We start from the raw sequence: 23,626 nt of genomic DNA on the forward strand, positions 1-23,626 counted from the left end.
TTTCTCCAAGAGAAAGATGCCTCCTTAGAGCTGAGATTTCTAGCATTAGAGCAACTGAAATTGAAACACTTGGTCAAGTGTTCATGTTGTTTTGTCCAATTTTCTAGGCTCTGGTTTTTGGCTTTGTGTACACACACTAAATAGTTTGTTAATTTCATATTTTGGGCAATGAATGAAGAAGCAGATAAGTTCATTTTTAATGCATTTTGGTTAAAGTGATTGTTATAGAACAATAACAAATGTTCACCATTTATATTTATATCATGTAGCCATGCTGCTGAATGGTAGCCCATGTGAAGGGCTAACACATGTTACAGGGAGAAGGAGACTTGATTGCTTGATGGTTGCAACCTGAACAAATAGCTGGCCTCCAGTGCTGGAAGGGTCGGTTGGCCAAACGCAAACAGCAGCCGAGTGCTGTGAGGATGTCTGTTTGTTGAGTGCGGAGGGAGAGGCCCTCGCACACTGCAGTCTCTGTTGGGTCGACCGGCGGGTCACTTCTTAAAAAGCACCAGCCGACTTATCTGAAAGAGGGCGGGTGGAATCTAACACTTACACACAAAACAGGACCCCAGAAACAACTTGCCGCCAAAATAGTTGGCCACTCCGCTCACCCCTCTCGGAGATATTTTTAGATGAACTTTTTCTTCCTTTTCCTGAAATAGTACTGCGGTCAGTTGAATGGGATTGGGGTCAATTGAGTGAGATTACATTTTAAAATCTTAGCAGAGTTTCATGCAAACAGGCAAAAGTGACAATAATAAATCACACTTGTTGGACAAGTGTGATTTAATTGGAACACCTACCCAGTACACTTGATAGAGACAAGGCTGTTTGTGGGACATTCCTTTGTAGACATCGTTATTGGATTTATTTTATGTTTTAGGCCGCAAACTTGTGTATGAATCAAACAAAATCTTAATATGGACACGTGAGACTAAATTGATTTCTTTGAATTATTTGGCAGCAGAGCTTTCGCAGCTCATCAGTAAGTGTTTTGGGTTTTTTTTTTTGTAACGGTGTTCTGTAAATTGCAGCTTAAGTAGTTTGAAGAGGGTCCCTTACTCTAGTGGTGCTCACAAGGACAGCGATACTCCGATGGAGGCTGCCCTCCGCAGTCTTCTGTTGGAACATGTAACAATTGGTTTACTGCAGATTAATGGTTGCTGTACATAAAACATAGTCAGCCATTCTAAGGCACCATTTCCAGCTTGTGGCCATAGGGAATTGTCACAAAATTAGGTTACAGGACAGCTCCTCCGTATTTTCCCACACCCAGATCATATCAGAGTTTCTTTGTCTAGAAGCTAAATAGTGAAATGGTTGGCTGACAACCTTCCACTATCTATCAGGGGGGTCTAATAAAGTGACCAGAAAAGGGGAGGTGGGGGTACTGAAGTGGGGTACTAAAGATGTATTGAAGATTAATGAAACTGGTCAGAATAAAATGTGTTTATTTTAGAAAATGTCATTGTGAAACACTGCAGCACAGCACATGATGCACACAATGAAATGTGTCCTCTGCTTTTAACCATCACCCTTGGTGAGCAGTGGGCAGCCATGAAAGGCACCCGGGGAGCAGTGTGTGGGGACGGTGCTTTGCTCAGTGGCACTTTAGTGGCAGTACGGGATTCGACCTGCAACCTTCTGATTTTCGGGTTGGTTTCCTTACCCGCTAGGCCAAACCACTGCCCCAAAGAACTGGTGAGCAGCCATGACAGGTGCCCGGGGAGCAGTGTGAGGGGACGGTGCTTTGCTCAGTGGCACCTCAGTGGCACCTCGGCAGCTCGGGATTCGACCCTCCAATTACGGATCTGTTTCTTACCCGCTAGGCCACCAATGCCCCTTTTATAAATTTAGGATGATGAAGCCGGGATTCAAACCCCGGTCAGCTGTGCCAAAGACTGACGACATATGCAGTATACCTACACCTTCATAGTACTTAGTACTATGTACATTAGTACATTTATCCTTTGTGACTGCATTTCGGCGTAGATGTCATTACATGGTCATGATGTTGCGCCGCTCTCTGTATTTGACAAGAAAACTGCTTTTTTGTTTCTGTCACTAGAGGGCAGTAGAGAGTCAAAGCTAAATGAAAGACCTGATGATGTTCCACACACAATCTTTGTATAGGTTTACAACAGGTATTTTTTTTTTACATACTTTTAATTTAGAAGCATCGCCTATTAACTTTTCCACCATGAACAATGTTACCTGAGTGTGTGTGTGTGTGTGTGTGGAGAGGCTGGATTACATACTCTGTACACTTGACACTATTAGGCCCAGTGCTCAATCTCATTGTGACAGGAATTAAAAACTAATCCCCGTTTTCCCCTCACTGGGCCCTAAACGCGGCCTCAGCCCTCTCGCTCTCTCTCCCCTTTCCCTGTTGCTGCCTCTTTCCTTTACCCCCGCCTCTCTTTCCTTCCATGCTCTCCTTCATTTTCCCTTTGCTGTCTCTCCATCCCCTTCTCCATCTCTTTTCACCTCCCCACCCTCCTTTTTCCTCTCTCTCTTGCTCTGAGGCCTTGTTGGGCAGTGGCAGCAAAGTTGCCCACTCAATGCCTTCAGCAGGATGTACGGGGAACATGGCGCAGGTTCCTTCACCACTGCAGGTAATTCACAGTCACACTTAGCCATAAACCTGAACATCCACGCAAACCTTTACTAAGGACTGTGTCTGTATTTGTGCGTGCAATATCGATGTTTTGTTAGATTGGCTGGCTTAGTTTTGAGGACACCATGTTTCATTTACAGAAGATTAGAACGAAGGAGTAGATCTGCGAGAACTAGGAATTTGCCTTAGCGCATGTTCACCAGGAATGGCTTTTTGGAGAATGTTTTTGTAGTGGACCTTGCTTTATTTGGAACCAGTGTGCACACGATATTATGCCATGCATTATATTAATTTACAGGACACAAAACAATGTAGCAAATGTTGCAGCCACACAGTCAATATTTTTTATTTTTAATTACCATTCATATATTAAGTATACAAATCTTATAATGTATCGGCCCACACACAGACATCTACCAAAATCACAGTACAAAAAAAAAATCCTCTTGTAAGTTGCTTTGGATTAAAGCGTCTGCTAAGTAAAGTAAAGTAAAGTAAAGTAAAGTAAAGTAAAGTAAAATAAAATAAAGTAAAGTAAAGTAAAGTAAAGTAAAGTAAAGTAAAGTAAAGTAAAGTAAAAGTAAATATTGATCTCGGTTAAGTCCCGCACAGTTATATACATTTACATTTACAGCATTTATCAGACGCCCTTATCCAGAGTGACTTACAATCAGTAGTTACAGGGACAGTCCCCCCTGGAGCAACTTAGGGTTAAGTGTCTTGCTCAGGGACACAATGGTAGTAAGTGATCTGTTCTCTTCATATAAATCATCTCCATTTTGATTTAGGACACGACGTCGTATTGAACTGGTGTCTCATGAATGTCAGTTTATTAGGACAGATTCGTAGAAAGTGTCATGCAGACAGTATGCATTGATGTGTGATGACCTCTGACCTGTCCTGGCCACATGGTGGTGCTATTGTTCAGCGGCAGTGATGGAGAGCATTTGACCATGCATGCCCTATCAACTAAAACAGATGTTGACGTACCTCTATAAACGATGACCAAAAGTGACACCCACTTGGCAGAATTCACATCTGAAAACGTTGAGCTGTGCTGTGGCCACACTGCAGAATGAGGTCTGACTAAATAAATACGCATCTAATCAATTATGCTGATGAGCACTGAATTTGGACGCGCAGCTCTGGTGCTATGTCGGTTTCCAATCATTATACTCGTTAAAATTGTGCTGGATTGTCCTTATAAAGATCCTATTCTTATTTTCAATAGAAAATTGAATTTTGCACCATAACCATAACTTACGATTTTTTGCATATTATAATAAGCTCTTTCTGAGTGAATTCAGTGGCACAAAAATTTTGTTGTTTTTGGGTTCATGCAAAGTAAAAAAAAAAAAAAAAAAAACATTTAAAATTGTAGAGATTCAGCGGGTAGACATAGCGCCACTCGCATAGCAGGCTGATCCTGACCCAAAATGAATCCTCAGCAAAATATCAGTTAATCATTGAAAGAGTCTTATCTGCAACCGTGATTGATTTACGAAGAGCATTGGTCAAAATGTTTATTGATGCAATTGTTTACTTATTTAGTTTGCCGAGTGCTACTTCAGTTTTCCAGTCTTGACAGAAATTAGGACTTGATGTGCTCAGTGATGAGTGTTTTTGCTGAGTCAATGTATAATGTTGGTCAAAGGAAAAGTCAATTGTGTTTTATATGCAAATTCTAACAATACAAAGAAATCCAATCCAATCATTACTGATCAGTTTCCGTTTGTACGTGTGTACGTCCTGGTTAGTGTAATGTGGCTTGGCGGTGGGGATGGGTGGGGGGCATTTTTCTTACAATGTCAACCAGTATTTGCAAATGTCTTTATTACCCTATGACGCTGAGGTCTTAAATAAAATATTTTATGGAGGCTGGGCAATACTAGGTTTATCATTAGCCCAAGTCCAAATAGTCAGCGGGGTGAGGACTCTGGGAACTTCATAGATAACTGTCTCAGTTAATCGTTATGGAGGAGTCTGCTCTGGCCATGCGACATGTCTTAAGACATAAACCCATGGCATGCCTGGTTGAAATGCCTGCTGCAGAACCGTGGGAAAGCCAACAGGATATTTATCTGCACATACCATACCAGAGCTCTGAGCATTTGTTGATATTAAAAATGTTCATGCTGAAGACAGACATCAGTTTGTAGAACAGCTTTTTCTTTGGATGTCCTAAGACATTTGAAATCACAAAATTATCACTATGAATATTTCTACTAGGAAATAATGGTGTTTCTTTAAATGGCCTTGAATCGTTTGGAATGAGAACAGCCATTACCCTGGACAATGGATTAAGTCTCCTGCTTCTAACGTGTACCATATTTGAAGCACTTTCAAAATGAAGATTGTAAAGGAAAAGCAAGCAAATGGATATCTGGCATGAACATGACTTTCATATGATTTGTATCAATCTATTTGATAGGATTTTGAGAGGATTTTTAAGGAACAGTATAAACAGTGCTGTGTTGTCCTGTCATCCCCAGATCTGTTGAGTGAGTCGGTTTTCTGGCTAAACATCTCAGAGAATTAAGAAAATAATGGGGTTTACGACTTAGAATGGAACATTATGAAACTCAGAACACATGCTTGGTGAGGGGAGGGGCAGAGCGCTTATCAACCCAGAACTCAACTCATCGGATTTACTCCTTCATTTACCTCACCACTGTAGACCTGCCTTAAAACCCACCATAAGAATGACAGCCCACTAGAACCTCAGTAGTCTTTTACAGAACACAAGCTGCTCGGCCCTGACCAGAAAAACGAGGCTTGCACAAGCTGTGTGGTTAGCTGATGGTTATCTGTTGACAAGGTCTCTGTCATGTCACCACACTCACCTATCTGCTCCATCACCCCTCTCTGTAGAGCTTTTTCACTGGCCTCTGATCTGCACCTCGTTGTCGTCTTCGGTCCATGCTTACTGTCCTTCCGTATCATGAAAAAAAAAAAAAAAAAAACGAACTCTTTTCCACACTTTCCCAGATATTTCCAGAAAAAGAAGATATTCCTTGGTATTCTTCATGCTGTTTCCTTGGACATACAAAGCCTCTATCCAGCTCTCAAGAAAGTGCTGTTTCCTCTTCCCTGTGTCCTGCTTTATGGCCGGTTCAAGCTCCATCGGTTGGGTCAAACAGAGGCAATGAAACGCAGGAATTCGGGAGAAGGTACAAATAGGCTGCAGTTACAGATGGAGTTTGGTCAGTGGTCGGAGATCCCTATTCTGAAGATAGACAGGACTTTGTTCACAAACTGGAGTTTGAAGTTTCAAAGGGGAAAATAGGCAGTAGAGTTACATCAGTTCTCAGCGGGCCTTTGACTTTTAGCCCCGGCACGCCGGGTGACTCATTCCAAGAAGGGACATGGCACGTCTGCCACACACCTGAGTGAGGACAGTCAGGAAGAACCTTAAAGTTCACTGTGCCAGGAGATGAGATGCCAGTAGCTTATTTCCTCCAAATTGGCGAATTGGAATGTTTACATGCTTTGTGCTATACTGAGTGTCCAATTTATGTCTACTGTGTTGGCAGAATGAAAAGACTGGCAACCACTGCTAGGTCACTGCAAGGACATGGTTTTGCACTTCTGCTAATGACCCCCTTGTGCACCTTCTGTATGATCATGTCCAGATGAAGACCCTGAAGTAGATCCATATACTGAAAGGATAACATGCACCAGTTTGCTTGGGGATGCACCTTCCAATAGAAAAGTGATTGATTGAAAGTGATTAGTCAAGCCTCCATACAATTAACTACAAATGTATTCCTGGTTCTTCCAGCATCATTAGCAACATGGAACTATTAGAATAGTCCATGACATTAGAACCATCACAGTTGTGGGAATAATAGGACAGGGTATATCTTGGGTAGGTCTGCAGCCAATAGAGATGATCATCTAAAGCTGGAACGATTGTGTCCCAAAATGCCTCCCTAGAAATTCTACACATTACAAACTATTTTAGTGGAGCATAATGTTTATTTTAACATTATATAAGTATTTTCATTGGGTGATGTTTCCTTTTGAAGCAGCCATGTTCAGAGCAATGAATTATGGATCATGTCGGACCACGAAGAACTCATCCACATATGGGCCACATTAGTATGTGAAAGGAACTGAAGTGATTGTCATTGTGAAACTGCAGCACAGCACATGGTGCACGCAATGAAATGTGTCCTCTGCATTTGACCCATCACCTTGGTTAGCAGTAAGCAGCCATGAAAGGCGCCGCGTCAGCTCAGAGGCACTTCGCCGGTTCAGGATTTAAACCTGACACTGTCCGACTTTGGGCCTGCTTCCTTACTCGCTAGGCAGCCACTGCACCAATCTGTCCCAATCTGCTCCACCAGTGTCAGGCCACTTATGTCAGGATTCAGGCCCCCAAAGACGTATTGTTTTTTTTTTAGAAGTGGCCTACTGTCACGACTACGGACTTACGGGGGAAGGAAGCGCAGAGGTCTGACATACTGGGAAGGGGGTTTTATTATACAATAACCAAAGAAATACAAATAAACAATGGCGCGGTGGCCGAAAACGATTTAACTTAAATACAGATAAACTAAAACTAACCCGTAGGCGTGTGGCGATTGCCAGAACTCAAATTACAAACAGTGTTACCAACTGAAGTTCACGAAAATGCCAGCGACCCCGAACGGGCGGAAACTTCCGGCATTTATGGGGCGTCAGGATTGGATTCCGGTGTGGAGCCCAGCTGCAGGCAATCCTGACACCTACATTTATGCAGGAAATTTGTGCATCGTCACTCTACCACGTTGGTGAAAAGTGGCAGTAGATGGTCAGAAAGGTCATTGATTTACAAAAAAGATCTGAGTGGCACTCAAACACAAAATGTCTTAGTCTATGAGCTGATTTAAAGGTGAAATCAACATGCTCCTGATCATCCTGACTCCAGACACGTGCTTATTTGTGCACCAAAAGTTGCACCTTTCTGTGTGCAAGTGTCATGGCAAATGAGGGGGGTCGGGGGTCATCACGTTACCACAACTATAAGACTATCACAGCCCCTTTCTGATTAAACAGCCCAGTTTAAGAAAGACATCAAGAGGTAATGTAATCACACTGCTGGCAAGGGGAGAGGAGAGTGCTGATGTGGGCAAAGTTATCTGGGACGCCGAGCGGCTGATACAGCTGTAACCTTGCAGATAGATTACACTTTATTGTGCAGCCGTATATAGGAGTTCAGGGAAAAATTAAGATGTCTGAAGTGATAAAGGGTTTTAATAGCCGAGCAGATAAGATTGTCAAGGTGTGAGTCATTCCCATATACAGATCCTCAGAGCTTGGGGAAATTGGGAAAAAGGTCCACTTGCCGTGAGCAAACATGGCTAACACCCCGAAGTGGCACTCCTTCCTGCAAAAAAATAAAAAATCACAACTGCTGACTCCCGACTGTTTATTCAGCATCATCTGCACTTATATGTTAATTAATCACACACACACTTTTGACCATAAATAGTTTTGTTTATTTGCACTTTTGAGTTTTTTTACAGTTAGATGTGAAGGTCTTGGAATCCAATGGGCTCTTCAGCTTCAATTCCTGCTACTGTTGTGTCTCTCAACAAGATGAATTAACCCAAGGATTCTCTGGGGGGGTGTGACTGTACTTGTAACTATCGCTAAATGCAATGCAATGTATATTGTCCCCTGTGAGTACTTGTGAGTTTCAGGTGTTTTCCAGTTCTTTCAATATTGGCACAATGGTATTGAAGTCATTTCTCTCCCAATAGACTTATCCATTGTCCTTTTTTTCAACACTCATGATCCATAAAAGTGATACACTCATGCCCAAACTCACTCCTACAAATGTAGGCTACCTCATTTTATATATATATTCAACAATTAGGTTTATATGTAAAATATGATGGTCACAAAAACATAAACACATTTGCAATCTGTAGTATGAGAAGTCTTCTTTCTTTTTTGGTGTACAGGTGTGTGTGTTTGTGTAAAAAAAGTGGGCACACAATAAGTTCACTAGCCTGTTTTTACGGTCGCAAAGGCTGGCTGACCCTCAGATCGTTGACCTCTGGCAGCGTACAGTCACTTTCCCTCCACAAATAAACCTCCTCTTTGCCATGTCATCCCTGCCTTTCATGCAGGTCTCTGCCCAGTGTTTGATGTGTTTGTCCCATGATCTATTTCATCAAGTGATAAAAATGAATAAATAAACGAAAAATGCAATGCAAACCCACATCTCATGTACACCTGTGATAGAGCATCTGCCAATAGTGCTAAATCAGCAAAGCAACATGCAATTTATACCGCCTGTCCAAATGATATTAGAGCATCAGATTGATTATTCTAATTGATTATTTGTTGGTTTGTGCCGTGCTGCAGTGTGCACTGAAAGCAGCGTAGAAGATCACGCGTGCTTGGGCACTGCCAGAACAATGCGGTCTTTTACATGAAAAGAAGTGTTTTCTACCCCATTAGCGATATTGCTGTTGTTTATTGCGCAAGAATTAGCAGAATTGTTGTGGTTGTGGTCAAGTTCAGTGCAACAGCTTCAAGCAGGTCCCAATTAACTGCTTGTCCTTTGTCACTGTATCACTTATGTACAATAAACACTTTTATAAGAATATTTGCTATTCATTCAGTACCTTCAATTTAAAAAAAAAAAAAAACAAAACAATGATGCTTCCTCTAAAGTTGACTTTCAGGTGTTTAAAAAGAGGAAATGTTTTGATGTGTTTCTATGCCGATGGGCTGAAATCCTCTTTGTGCAGAGCAAGAGGTGGCTCAGATAGATAGATAGATAGATAGATAAAATATAAGTTTTATACAAAGATAAATAAAATATAAGTTAAATTAAATGAAGATACAGGTCTACAATATTTGTTAAGTAAGTGGTGAGTTAAAGTACAGGTAAAATGAGGGTAGGTTTGCTTTCCTCTACAGTTTCATCTCAGCAAGCATAATAAACGATGAAGAAAGAGAGCTAGATAAATCTCAGCCACGTTATATCGTTATCTCTGTGAGAGGCCGTGGTGATTGAGGTCCTGAAGAACTCATCAGGTTGATGTTTAACCAAGGCCTCCTCATCCACCGTTCTAAGAACCGAGGCCTCTCCTGTCCGTCTCTCTCTCACACACACACACACACACACACACCTCTCCACCCCTCTCACTCAGGGGTGTCTGCCTTCCAGAGGGGCGGGGCCAGGCCTCTGAGGTGGGGGGTCCTCTCTTGTCCACCTGGACAAGTCTTTCCCCCCAGTTGTGAGCTCAGTGAGAATGCGCTTGTCCAACACGTTGGCAGACATGGAGATGGCTGACTATAGCGAGGCCCTGGACCCGGCTTACACCACCCTGGAGTTTGAAAACATGCAGGTGCTCGCAATGGGCACAGGTGAGTTGGGCACCAGAGGCCCACTGGGAACTTTGAGAAAACTAGGCCTAGCCAAGTCCATACTAGGTGCTGTCCAGCTTTGCTAGACTGTGGTACGGCACATAGATTCGCTGGTGTTTTGATACGTCTTCATGAAAGTATGCATTTTGTTGTCACATCTGCTGAGTAATAATAATGAGAGTTTTAAAAGAGCTTTTTACAGTGCTGAGTGACATGTTCGAACTTGCTGGCTGTTGTGGCTCTGATCGAATTTCATCTTGCGGAGGTTTTACATCACGTGAATCCCCAGGTGTAAATTGAGGTGTCTTTGATTTTGAGGGTTGGCTGTTCTCACACACTATATAAGGTGTTAGGGTGAAAAGCCTGGATTGAGTTTCTCTGTTTGCTGGCGAGACGTGCTGACCGGAGACATGGAAATGTTTGGCTTCTTACTCTCCCGTGGCAGAGTTGTCTGTGATCCCCGTGATTCAATCCCCCCCATCGCTGTATCAGTGTCTATACATGACCAGTATCACCTGTGATGCAGATTGCTGCTTTGCTTGAAGCCTGTGTGAGTGTGGGGCAAGAACCGATTGGATCAATTGTGACATTGCATTCTCTGAAAACTATTAAAATGCAAATTGCACTGACCCTTTGATCAATGTTCTTGCTTTAATTTTAACGTGATCACTTCATAGTGCAAACTGATACTATCAGACTGCTGATTTTGTACATGCTGCTGGTTTCTAAGATAATCATTATGGATGATGACAGATGATAGTAACTTCAATAACAGTGGCATTTAGTCCTAGACAAAACAATAAAATGTAACCTTTTTTAAACAGATTTTTGCTGGACTATGTTTGAAACCATGTTTTATGGAATTTTTGTCCCTTTAGCCCACTTTTCAGCAAAAAAATAAATGCAACCTCATCGCATTCAATGTCACGTTACTCATTCATTCAATTTCCTATTCGTTTCTATTCCCCAGATTTAAGGAATAGAATACTTGAGGACAGAGTTGGAGCTTCTGGCCTATAATCGCATTGGCCCAGACAGAATCAATAAGAGAATACATGATAAGAACTGACAACGATGAACCATCACACTCTGTCTCCCTTGTACCAAAAGTTGCAGTGAATTTCCAAGCAGAGATACTGATTGCATTTATCTTTTTTACGAGGACTGTAGTATTTTTTTTTATTTATAGATGTCACTCTGGTAACAGGAAAAAAACTCACATTGTATTTACCTGGATTTATAAAGGTACTGGAATTGGCTTCTGTGCAACATGGACCTAATGGTGATTGACACCTGTCTGTTTAGACTCCTCCCCAGCTGAGAGTACCAACATGAACACTTCCAACCACCTGGGTGCAGGGACGCTGTGTGCCATCTGTGGAGACCGGGCAACGGGCAAACACTACGGGGCGTCCAGTTGCGATGGCTGCAAGGGCTTCTTCAGGCGAAGTGTTCGTAAAAACCACATGTACTCCTGCAGGTCAGCATCACAATGCCATTCATGCCCTGCCATCTTGTCCCAGAGTATGTCATAAAACATTGTAAAAAGCTGACAAAATGGGAAAATTGGTGGTGCCATTTTGAACAGAAATGTTTCGCAGACAGACATTATTTAATAAGAACTAAAGGAAAAAGGGCGAATATTTAAAAAAGATTCCCCAGGGGATCTGGCATCGGTACATTTACAATTCCGTGGCCCTTGTCTGGAGATCAGAGACTGCCAAATCTTTAATGCAGACGACCAAAATGACAGCAGTCAGCAGGGACACGTCAGCAGATCTGACAAAGGGTAAATCATTTATCATCTGTAATGACGCCGACATCTAATAAATTAACAGCTCGGATGAAGCAAGACCCAAGCTGTTGACAGTTCTTTGGTAAACAATTTCTATGACTTGCATGTGGTTTGACACACTGTTAACTCACACACACACACGCTTCTTCTTTTTTTTTTTTTTTGTCTTTCCACAGGTTCAACAGACAGTGCATAGTAGACAAAGATAAGCGGAATCAGTGCCGATACTGCAGACTAAAGAAATGTTTTCGGGCCGGGATGAAGAAAGAAGGTATTTTACCCCCGGGCAACAGAAAGATGCTGACATCTTTTTAAATCAGAAACAACCCCGCGCAGACAGGGACACGAGCACAAACAGACTCAGGCGTACAGGTTGGCATTGCCGCAGCACGTGGGCTGCGTTGCAGGGCCAGAGGGGAGTTAATGGTCAGTGTGGCCACACTGACGCGACTGCGTGGATCTGCTGAGCAAACATGAGGGAGGCATCATAACCGTGGCCTTGGGTTTTTTTTTCTTCTTTTCTTTCCTCTCCCTCTCTCGCCCCTCTAATCTTCTCGTTAATCCCCCAATGCTCAAGCTCACAGTCGCCGCGCTGAACTCATACGGCATGGTTAACTTCTGAGGACCTTGGAGAATTTGATTTAAAATGTAAAGAAACGGCATATAATCCTGCTCTGAACAACCTCTCGGCCATTGTTCTTATTGTATTGGAACAGCACCATTGTGCTTTAACATAAGACCATTGTTATAAACGGCAATAATTCATGAAAAACTCTGATTGTGAGTAGGATTGTGCTTTCAGCAGTATCCTACGGAAGTTACAGGATCAAGCCTATAATACTAACACTTTATGCAAATTTTGTAAATGTTGGTCTGCTCTGCTTCAGCCGTACAGAACGAGAGGGACAGAATCAGCACGCGGAGATCGAGCTACGAGGACAGCAGTTTACCGTCCATTAACGCGCTCATCCAGGCAGATGTTCTTTCCAGACAAGTAAGGCCTCTCTTTTTGGTGCAGATAGTTTTACAGAACAGCACAGAACGTGAGGGATGAGGGGGGCGAGCCGGGATTTGACGTGTACGCCTCTCGGCAGATTTCATCGCCAGGGCCAATCTTGAATGGAGACATTCGGACAAAGAAGATTGCGTCCATCACAGACGTGTGCGAGTCCATGAAGCAGCAGCTCCTCGTGCTAGTGGAGTGGGCAAAATACATCCCCGCCTTCTGTGACCTGCCGCTGGACGACCAGGTGAGCTTAATGGAGCACCGAACAGGCCTAGATGTTTTTATGGTTTGCTTTATTGGATCAATTCCAGAGCATCTTCAACAGACTTGTTTGTTGTTTGTTGCGAGACCGGTGTGTGTGTGTGTGTGTGAGGTTCAGCTAACGTGGTTAATATGTTTTGATGAGTGCAGTTTTGAATGTGATGAGCTGGTGTGAGAGGCTCATCTCTGGGCGAGATACAGAGAATCATTAACAGCTCCCTCACCACAGCCTGATCATTCATTTGTGGATGTTGTGTGACTGGGAGGGCCAGCGAGTGGATTTTCACACACGCTTATACTCACACACACACACACACACACACACACACACACACACTGTTCACATAATAAATCGGATCAGAAGGACCACTAAGAGATCTTGATCTGAGAAGGAAAATGCCTTCTTCCTTCTTCTTTGAAACTTTCTTTGAAACTGTCACCTTTGGAGAATGCAGCCTCAAAACTATATAAAGCTACTTGGTCACAATAACCACTGTAAAACGTGTGAGGAACCATCTTTGACTGACTTGAGTCCAATCAACTGTGAACACTGGGAACATGTATCACTCATGACTGGGCCTTGGCCGCTTCATATCTAGTTCTTGGAGTTAACATGTGTAATTAATAATTCTGCTTTAGGTGGCCCTGTTGAGAGCCCATGCAGGGGAACACCTTCTGCTGGGAGCGGCAAAGCGATCCATGTTGTACAAAGATCTGCTGCTATTGGGTGAGGACAGTGGTTAAAGTGACAATGATGCTTTCATCAACCTCTATTAGTCCAATCAGGCCAAGATTAATCGCTTTCGTCCAACAGGAAATGACCACATAATTCCAAGGAACTGCCCAGAGCTGGAGGTGAGCCGGGTGGCAGTGAGGATTCTGGATGAGCTGGTTCTGCCTTTCCAGGAGCTCCAGATCGACGATAATGAGTATGCCTGTCTCAAAGCCATCGTATTTTTTGATCCAGGTAAGAAAAGTTTTTTTAATCTACTTTATCTACTTTATTTACTTTTATCTACTTTTTTTTTTAACTACTTTGCACACAATTTAGCAGTTGTGCCTGAATATTGTTAACCTTCACTTCCTATTGTTTGTAGGAACCACAATGTACATCAGACCACTCAATTTTTAGATAATACTCTTTCCGTGAACTTATTGTCTTTGCTGTATCAGACGCTAAAGGCCTCAGTGACCCTGGCAAGATCAAGAGAATGCGCTACCAGGTCCAAGTGAGCCTGGAGGACTACATTAACGACCGGCAGTACGACTCTCGGGGACGCTTCGGGGAGCTGCTACTGCTCCTGCCCACCCTGCAGAGCATCACCTGGCAGATGATCGAGCAGATCCAGTTCGTCAAGCTCTTCGGCATGGCCAAAATAGACAACCTGCTGCAGGAGATGCTTCTAGGAGGTGAGGAGCAACTGCGGTGATCTAGGTTCTCCGCATCCAGACTGCATAAACAGTGGGTTGCAGCATTTTAAAGCATGCATTATTTCAGGCTCTGCTAACGAAGCCCCCCACGCTCCTCACTCATTGCACCCCCACCTGGTCCAGGAGCATCTCAGCAGTAACGTCATAGTAACCAGCACAATGGCAACTCCAATCCACAACGGCCAAATCTGTGAGTATCCTGCTCTCACAGCAGCTCCAGCTGGCATCTGGAGTAAATCTCCACTGGCTTCTCACAGCATAATCAGGCTTACGTGGTCAAAGAGAACCACTGTTATTTTTCCTCAACCTTCCTAAAACCTTCAGAAATGTTGTAAGAGCGCTTATTTCTTCTTCCATGAGCAACACGATGTGTATTTCCGGAGTTCATATATTCACAACATTCGCATTTGTGTTCTAAGGGAAGCTTTATTCTTCCTCCAGCCACTCCTGAAACTCCTATTCCATCCCCTCCCGCGACTTCTGGCTCCGACCACTACAAGCTTCCCCAGGGCGTCATAGCAACCGTGCCCAAGCAGCCCAGCTCAATCCCTCAACCCACCATCACTAAGCAAGAGACCATCTGACCTCCAGCATCAGTGTACAGCTTTCTAGCCTTTTACCGAGTCTTTCTGTTGGTGTAACACACACACGGAAGCACACGGGTGTCTCTATAATGAATTTTGTGCAGATACAGGAATGTGACTGGAAAAGAAGGCAATTAGAACTGGTTAGTTTTTTTCTTTTTTTAGTTTTTTATTGAATATTATTGTACTGTATGTATCATTTGCTGAACGATAAAAAAGAAAAGGAAAAAAAAAAACTACTGACTTTTTCAAATCTGAGTACAAGGAAGGCAGTTATAAAATAATTCCAGACCAATAAAACAGAGATGGAAGACCTCGAGAAACATGCACGTCATGCCATGAGAAGAGCATGGCAAGCTGACCTCATTCTGATAAAGCATTCATGTTTGTGCGTGGATGCATTAAGCAGAACACACTGGGAAACAATACCCCAGTGTTCCACAAGCGTTTTATTCTTTTTTTTCTCATGTACATTGGTAATCTAAAGCTGGATTTATTAAATAATTTTAATAAATGAATGGATGTTACCATTAACAGGTCATTTCAAACTGGATGAGAATGATGATAATGTATTGCGCAGTATTTTTTTTACAATAATGTTATAATACATGTTATAAGTATGGTTCACAACTCTTTCTCTGCCTTGGGATTCCCATTCGTTGTCTAGCATTATTTTTTCATTACGACCTTCTGTGCTTCCAGGCTTCTGGATTATTAGACTCTAACTATAGCACCTAATCGTAATGAACTAAGGGCTGGAATGAAAGTGCTGTGGCTGCATAGGTCTCCAGGAACAGAGAAGCACTGGTAGCTTGTAACTGGCGACATTACAGTAACTGGGAATTTGACTGGGTAGGGTGTAATTTTGCCAACAACGATTAATAATAATAATAATAATAAACAATCACTCATTTTTAGCTCAACGGATGTTTATCCGTTGAACAGACACTGTGCAATTTGTATTTTAGTCAGTCTGGGCAACAGATTCAAGGCCTTTTGTAAATACAATGTAAATTTCAGTCAAGGTTGTGCTGAAAGCAGAGACAAAAAAAAGAAAACATACCGCGGCCACCACAAACCACGAACCCTCAAACCGCTCTTCTAGTCTCTCTGATGCTCCAGATGAACATATGGGTATGTGTGTGCTGTGTTTGAACCCATGCATGCTGAAGCATGGTGCACTGCTCTGACGCTGTTTGTTCGAGGGCCGCGTCTGACGTGTGAAATGTGAAATGAAATTAAAACACCAAGGTTTTATTTTTACACATACCTGTGCTGTGTCGTTCATCTACCCATCCGTCCATACCTCGCCACATATTTATTTCGGTTAAAGACGAAAGGATTAAAAGCAAAAGCAGCATGCACTGTGTGCTTTTTAATTTCATAATTGGCTAACATGGGGAAAAAAAACGATGTGTATCAACGTTATCTGTGTTAGCAAATTTTTGTACAAGCTCTGTTTGTCATGTAAATATTGAGTGTCCAAACATAACTGGATGCATTGGTAAATGGTTTAACTGAATTAGCTCAGCAGACACGACATTTGACATTGCTTCAGATGTCTGCCTCCTCCTGGCAAATGTTATGATGTTAATATCATTGAAAGTTGTACCCCTCTCCCCCCGTACTCGACGTCTTCAGCCTTTAAAGAAGAGGTCATCTCGACTGGCAGTAAAATCAGACAGGCTTGAAAACAAGATGATAAAAGCTGCAGCGACGTGGCGGAGCGTGGTCACGGATAATACACAAGGGTGTGTATTACAGCTCCCTGATAAAACACCATAAAAACAATTGCTGATGATAGTCCTGAAAGAAGTCTTTCTTTCAAAGATTGTATATGTATAATTTGACACACAGAAATGACAGAATATGATGTCAATTGTATGAATAATAAATGCATGTAACAAATAATGACTGCACACTGTAAAAAGTGAACACTGGCTACACTTAAAAAATTCATAGTCTATCACACCTAATATTTAAGCATTGCTGTAATGTAAACAAACAGGTTACAGCAGGTTTCATTGGCTTGTTAAATTATGTCAATGCTAAAATATTAGGTGTGATAAATTATTTCATTTTTAAAAAATAAAAATGTTTATTGGAATTAGAGCATGAGAAATAACAATATTTTCAAGAGGTTACAAAAGAAAACAGCTCAAACAATCCCCAATCTAGACCCCAATAAAATAATATTAAAAAACAAAAGAAGGAAAAGAAACATATATATACACACACACACACACACACACACACACACACACACATACACACAGTACAGGCCAAAAGTTTGGACACACCTCATCAATCAATGTGTTTTCTTTATTTTCATGACCATTTACATTGATAGATTCTCACTGAAGGCATCAAAACTATGAATGAACACATGTGGAGTTATGTACTTAACAATAAAAGGTGATCTGGCCTCCCCAGTCACCGGACCTGAACCCAGTCGAGATGGTTTGGGGTGAGCTGGACCGCAGAGTGAAGGAAAAGGGGCCAACAAGTGCTAAACACCTCTGGGAACTCCTTCAAGACTGTTGGAGAACCATTTCAGGTGACGACCTCTTGAAGCTCATCGAGAGAATGCCAAGAGTGTGCAAAGCAGTAATCAGAGCAAAGAAACTAGAATATAAAACATGTTTTCAGTTATTTCACCTTTTTTTGTTAAGTACATAACTCCACATGTGTTCATTCATAGTTCTGATGCCTTCAGTGAGAATCTACCAACGTAAATGGTCATGAAAATAAAGAAAACACATTGAATGAGAAGGTGTGTCAAAACTTTTGGCCTGTACCACATATACACACATACATACATATATTACACACAGAAAAAAACAGCCTACAATCGCCCTCACAATCAACCTATGCAAAAAAAACCAAACAGACATTATTTCCATTTTTTTTAAGTTTCACGTTTCACACTGTATATACATGACTTTATATGACTGATTCTTAATTGAATTGATGCGGGCCTTACCGAACCGCTATTGGGGGTGGTAGTAGCGTAGTGGGTAATGGAGGACCCGGGTTTGAACCCCAATCACTACCATCGTGTCCCTGAGCACGACACGTAACCCTGGGCGTCTCCAGGGGATGACTGTCCCTGTCACTACCGAGTGTATCGCTCTGGATAACTTGTCGCAGGACAACTTCTTCGGAAACTGTTGAGCCACGTGTGCGATTATGGCCTAAACATTCCTGTTGTCAACGCGCCCTCTAACGTCTTCACGCGAACAGTTCGACAGCTTATTTCATTGCCTTGCCGGCGAAATCAGTTTATACATTTGATTTTACGAATTACGAAACCAAATCTGATATCGTGTCATCTGATATCAAGCATATGCTGTGCGTCTGAGGCTGGTAATTATTCTGAGCACAACACAGGCGATTCGCTTTATACTCGTTTTGATTATATTAGAAGGATTTTATTGAAATGCAGTTCGAGAGGGATTTTTTTTTGCCAAAACGATAAAATCTTCTGTTTTCTGTTGCATTAAGTTTCTTTAAAGACGTCACGTGCACGGCTGTGTGGTAAAATAACTATTCACATCGAACGATCTTGCAACATTGCTTGAGTGAAAAATAAATTCTGGGTTTCAGCAAAACCTCGCGATTTCTCACAGCAGATCCCTTCTGCCCGGTGACCTGCTTGGCCAATATTATGACGCATGACGTACGTTGTCACGTGATTGCGCGCAGCCAACCGGCGGCGCGTTCGGCTTGTACCCGGAAGTGAAGCTGTGCGTTTCTGGGCAGGCCGGTGAGTCGCTTGCGCTGGCGTCCGTTTTTAAATCTGTTGCCTGCTAACGTGCAATCTGTCCCGCAGGCTCGGCTGCGGATCGTCACAGGACGGCGTTTTAAGCCGCGAGCTGTTTGCACATTTGTCGCGACATGTTGTTTGCGCTGGGGATGGACAGCGAGGTCGTTGCCGATGTAGTGAATCAAAGCAAAGCAAGTCATGTCTTGATAGACGATAGATGAAAATCAAAATCCAATGTCCAGCATGGATGTGTGACTTTACTGTGAAACAGTGCTGACTTCAAGACGTTTATTAATTCGTTGATACATTTTTAATGCATCGTTCTCAGACAGGTTAAACCTGCACATGGAAGAAGATAATGGAGCTGTGGACTCAGGAGCAACTACGGGAGGGCCTCTGGTGGGCTTTCCCAGTCCCCCACCCCCCATCTACCGCTGCACCCTGACCCCAGCACTGGAGGCCAAGGCCCGTGAGGAGCTGCAGGAGAAGCCGGAGTGGCGTTTGCGGGATGCCCAGGCACTGCGGGACATGGTGCAGAAGGAGCAGCCCAACCTGCGCACTAGGCTTGACGACGCCTTCCTCCTGCGCTTCCTGCGGGCCCGCAAGTTTGACTACGACCGCGGCCTACAGCTGTTGCTCAACTATCACGCAAGCCGGCGTGCTTGGCCCGAGGTGTTTCATGACCTGCGGCCGTCCACCGTCCGGCATGTGCTGGAGCAGGGCTTCATAACAGTACTTCCGCAGCCTGACTCACAGGGCCGATACATCCTCTGCCTCAGGCCAGGTCGGTGGATGAGGTGCATCATCAAAGATTATCAAGTTTATTAGTGCACACCATTATACGCCTTGGACATTCATATCAGTTCATAGGTATACTTGGTCCATTTTAATAATAATGAGTATAATAAATATTAATCATTTTGTTTCTTCACAGGTAAGTGGAAGCAGAATGATTATCCATTCGTTGATAATATCCGGGCAATTTACCTGACTCTGGAGAAGCTGATTCAGCCAGAGGAGACACAGGTCAATGGCATTGTGATCCTAGTGGACTACACAGGAGTAGGCCTGTCCCAGGCCTCCAACCCGGGGCCATTTCTTGCCAAAAAGGTTGTTAGCATTCTGCAGGTAGGACTGGATTTTGTAAGGGCTTATTAATAAATACCAGAAAATATAGGGTAAAAAAAAGTTTATCTGTGTTTTTAGGATGGATTTCCAATCAGAATAAAGGCTGTAAACATCATAAATGAACCAAGAATCTTCAAGGGTATATTTGCAATAATCAAGCCTTTTCTGAAGGAGAAGATGGCAGAAAGGGTAAGTAAATAAGTATTAAAAAAAAAAAAAAAAATCCATAAAGTTCACACACACACACACACACACACACACACACACACACACACACTGTTCAAAAAAGAAAGGGAACACATAAAGGGAATAAGACGTGCTCAACTAAAGTTTAAAGTGAAGTGATTGTCACATGTGATACACAGCAGCACAGCACACGGTGCACACAGTGAAATTTGTCCTCTGCATTTTACCCATCACCCTGAGTGGAGCTCGGGGAGCAGTGTGTGGGGACGGTGCTTTGCTCAGTGACACCTCAGTGGGACCTCAGTGGATTTGAACCGGCAACCTTCTGATTATGGGGCCCTTTCCTTAACCGCTAGGCCACCACTGCCCCTGGATTCAGGTCTGGGTAACAGGCGGGCCAGTCCATAGCATCAATGCGGTCATCTTGCAAGAACTGCTGACACACTCCAGCCACGTGAGGTCTAGCATCGTCTTGCATTAGGAGGAACCCAGGGCCAACCACCCCAGTGGCAGTCAGGCTACTTCATGTGTGCACATGGACCCACCATTAAATCAGTCTTGCTGGAGGGTGATACAGGCAGCAGAACATTTTCCACAGCATCTCCAAACTCATGTGAACCTGCTTTCAACTGTAAAGAGCACAGGGTGCCAGTGGCGAATTTGCCAATCTTGGAGTTCTCTAGCAAATGGCAGCAGTGCGGCAAGGTGTTGGACTGTAAACACGACCCCCTTCATGGAGTCTGTTTCTGACCGTTTGAGCAGACACATGCACGTTTGTGGCCTGCTGGAGGTCGTATTGCAGGGCTTTGGCAGCACTCCTCCTTGTACAAAAGGTGGAGGTAGCGGTCACGCTGCTGGGTTGTTGCCCTCCTACGGCCTCCGCCACGTCTCCTGATGTACTGCCCTGTCTCCTGGTAGCGCCTCCATGCTCTGGACTCTACGCTGACAGACTTGCATTGATGTGCCATCCTGGATGAGCTGCACTACCTGAGCCACTTGTGTGGGTTGTAGACTCTCATGTCTCATGCTACCACTAGAGTAAAAGCACCAGCAGCATTCAAAAGGGACCAAATCATCAGCCAGAAAGAATAGGAACTGAGAAGTGGTCTGTGAGCCACGCCTTTATTGGGGACGTCTTGCTAATTATCTATAATTTCCACCTGTTGTCTGGTCCATTTGCACAACAGCATGTGGAATTGATTGTCAATCAGTGTTGGATTTTTACAGAAGTGTGATTGACTTACATGGGGTTTTTTAAGTGTTCCCTTTATCTTTTTGAGCCGTGTACTTCACTGTGGGGGCACCGTCCTCTCTCTGCTGTTCTATTTTGGTCTCACCCGACCAAAGTCATCTTCCGCTTAGTCTCTCATGAGCCTTCAGGCAGTCTCTAGCCTTCACAGCTTTAACAAAGATTTCCTTCAACCACTTCTGCCATAAAGCCCTGATTTGTGAACCACTAAATATATGCTTAGCATTATCTCTCAGGCTTCAGAATTGCCACAGCACTTTCCCTGACCAATGTTTTTTTAAGGAATGTGGCTCTCGGCTTGTCTGTTCTCTGTCTGTTGTTGATTTATTTCCTTTGCGATTATGTGCAGTATGTTCTCCATGGCTCCGACCTGGCATCTCTTCACCGGAACATCCCTCGTGCCGTGCTGCCAGAGGAGTACGGTGGAGTGGCAGGTCGGCTCGACTTCGCCGTCTGGACACGAACGCTCCTGGACTCGGAGGAGGACTTTGTGGTGGAGTTCTGCCAGCCAGACCCTCTAGAGGGCGCTGTCCCGCCAGACGCCATGCTCTTTGAGGGGGAGGCAGGGTCGCAGGCCGACGAGACCTTCAGGAACCTGCGGTCCCAGCTTTACTACTGCTACTGACCCCCGCATTTAATGTAAAGAGGACTTTATCCAGCGGGGGTGTGGCTGAATGCCAGGGCAGATGCTGGACTGGTGGACTGGTACCTTTCCTGTTTTGGGGACCTTAGCTACAATAGATAAAGTCATGTGTGATTTTCTAGTATTTTAAAAGCTGTTTTCAGATGCTCTGGGTTATTTATGCTTGTAATCACTTTAGCACAGGTTATGAAGGAATGGCAACGTAAGTTATCGTGGTCTGGTAGACGTGAAAGTCAAGTGATTGTCCTTGTGAACCCCAGCAGTGCACCATCCCCTGAGGGAGCAGTGGGCAGCCAGCACAGCCAGCACAGGCGGTACTTTGCTCAGTGGCACCTTGGCGGCTCAGGATTCGAGGCCACTTCATTAACCACTAGGCCACCACTGCCCCATCACTGTTATTGGATTAAGGCGGATTTTCTTACACTTAATGTTATGGTATAGATTTTGAGGGATATTTGTTGATTTGTTTTAAGATTAACCTTTTTATGTTAAGGTGACCCTGCCAGTGCCTGTATTTCATTTCAATACAGGAAGCTTTTTCTTGTTGCTGCTTAAACAGTTTGAGATGAAATGCCATCATACCTGCGGTTTAGCTTTTTCTTTGTCAGAACAGCCTCAATTGTAACTAATAGTCCCCTTACCTTGGATGGGGGGGGCTCGATTGGAGCTAGAACGTCCAGTCATTTTGTGGTCTCTTTTATGCAATAACACTGCTTGCCTCTTTTTTTTTTTTTTTTTTGAGCACATACCTTTTAGTGGATATTTGGGCCTTGCTCACATCTCTAATAGATTGCAGATTGCTGTAAAACTTACTGTATGATGTCCTTGGCATTTTAAGCAGAACCACAAACCAGGACATTGACAATCGGCATGCGATGCACTGGTATTCGAAGACAGACGTTTCTTAAACCTCTGCTTTGATCACATGCTTTGCTGAAACAATGTGGCCATTCAGAAGCTTCCGCTGGGTGCATTTCCACGTTTTACTATTTGCCAAAAACAAAGACCAAAAGGGAAATTAAGCCAATCAGTCTTTTTTTTATTTTATTTTACATTCATATAGATGCATACACGTTTGTATTTTTTTTTATTTAATAATGCCATACTGTTTATATTTTATTGTTTGGAGTTTTTGTTAAATATTAGATCGTGGGTACCATCTGATGCTGCTGCTTTAGCATATAAGGAGAAATGGTTGGAGGTAGAAGTTAAAATGTAATCATATCTATATTAAACCTCTGTCGTGCACATTGCCTCCTCTTTTTTTTTTTTTTTTGCATCTTGTTTGAAATCGCACCTGTAGCGTTATGTCTGCCTGTTCTTCACTTGTGGAAAAACTAGCTCGGCCATGACTGCCAATAGTCTCACATCTGCGTCGATCCCTCGCTCCCCTCTAGAGGGCGACACTGCGCAAAATGGACGGTGGAGTGGCTGAAGTGGAATGAAAGGGAAGTGATTGTCACTGTGTGACACATCGCAGAACGGTGCGCACAACGAAACGTGTCCTCTGCTTTTAACCCATCGCCCTTGGTGAGCAGTGGGCAGCCATGAAAGGGTGGTAGTAGCCTAGTGGGTGACACTCGCCTATG

At 43.4% G+C, this 23,626-nt stretch overlaps 3 protein-coding genes across 5 annotated transcripts in view; 2 read left to right on the forward strand and 1 right to left on the reverse strand.

The window, feature by feature from the left end:
- The window catches only part of LOC114797828 (TBC1 domain family member 25-like), a 34,961-nt gene extending 29,155 nt beyond the window's left edge, over positions 1–5,806 (reverse strand). The window contains exons 1-2 of the mRNA XM_028993027.1: positions 5,668–5,806; positions 5,464–5,551 (exon numbers count right to left, since the gene is read on the reverse strand). The gene's annotated coding sequence lies outside the window, so the exon portion shown is untranslated. The remainder of the gene's footprint in view (positions 1–5,463; positions 5,552–5,667) is intronic.
- LOC114797830 (hepatocyte nuclear factor 4-alpha-like) lies at positions 2,404–16,330 on the forward strand. Of its 2 annotated transcripts, none has more exons than XM_028993030.1 (10): positions 2,404–2,618; positions 11,294–11,468; positions 11,960–12,054; positions 12,671–12,777; positions 12,878–13,033; positions 13,690–13,777; positions 13,865–14,017; positions 14,224–14,460; positions 14,549–14,671; positions 14,923–16,330. In XM_028993030.1, the coding sequence occupies exons 1-10, from the start codon at positions 2,579–2,581 to the stop codon at positions 15,063–15,065; spliced, it is 1,317 nt and encodes a 438-aa protein (XP_028848863.1). In that variant the 5' UTR covers positions 2,404–2,578; the 3' UTR covers positions 15,066–16,330. The 2 variants fall into 2 exon arrangements, with proteins under 2 accessions (XP_028848863.1, XP_028848862.1); XM_028993029.1 differs by lacking the exon at positions 2,404–2,618 and adding an exon at positions 9,857–9,988.
- A 2,459-nt stretch (positions 16,331–18,789) lies between these two features.
- LOC114798472 (alpha-tocopherol transfer protein-like) lies at positions 18,790–23,269 on the forward strand. 2 transcript variants are annotated; one of them, XM_028994216.1, is made up of 6 exons: positions 18,825–18,831; positions 18,898–19,022; positions 19,160–19,615; positions 19,766–19,959; positions 20,038–20,148; positions 21,744–23,269. In XM_028994216.1, exons 3-6 carry the CDS (start codon positions 19,177–19,179, stop codon positions 22,017–22,019), a joined length of 1,020 nt encoding a protein of 339 aa, XP_028850049.1. In that variant the 5' UTR covers positions 18,825–18,831; positions 18,898–19,022; positions 19,160–19,176; the 3' UTR covers positions 22,020–23,269. The 2 variants fall into 2 exon arrangements, with proteins under 2 accessions (XP_028850048.1, XP_028850049.1); XM_028994215.1 differs by lacking the exon at positions 18,898–19,022 and having other exon boundaries at positions 18,790–18,831.
- Positions 23,270–23,626: the final 357 nt, after the last annotated feature.

This window comes from Denticeps clupeoides, chromosome 10 (genome assembly GCF_900700375.1).
Source record: "Denticeps clupeoides chromosome 10, fDenClu1.1, whole genome shotgun sequence".
Classification (NCBI taxonomy): domain Eukaryota; kingdom Metazoa; phylum Chordata; class Actinopteri; order Clupeiformes; family Denticipitidae; genus Denticeps; species Denticeps clupeoides.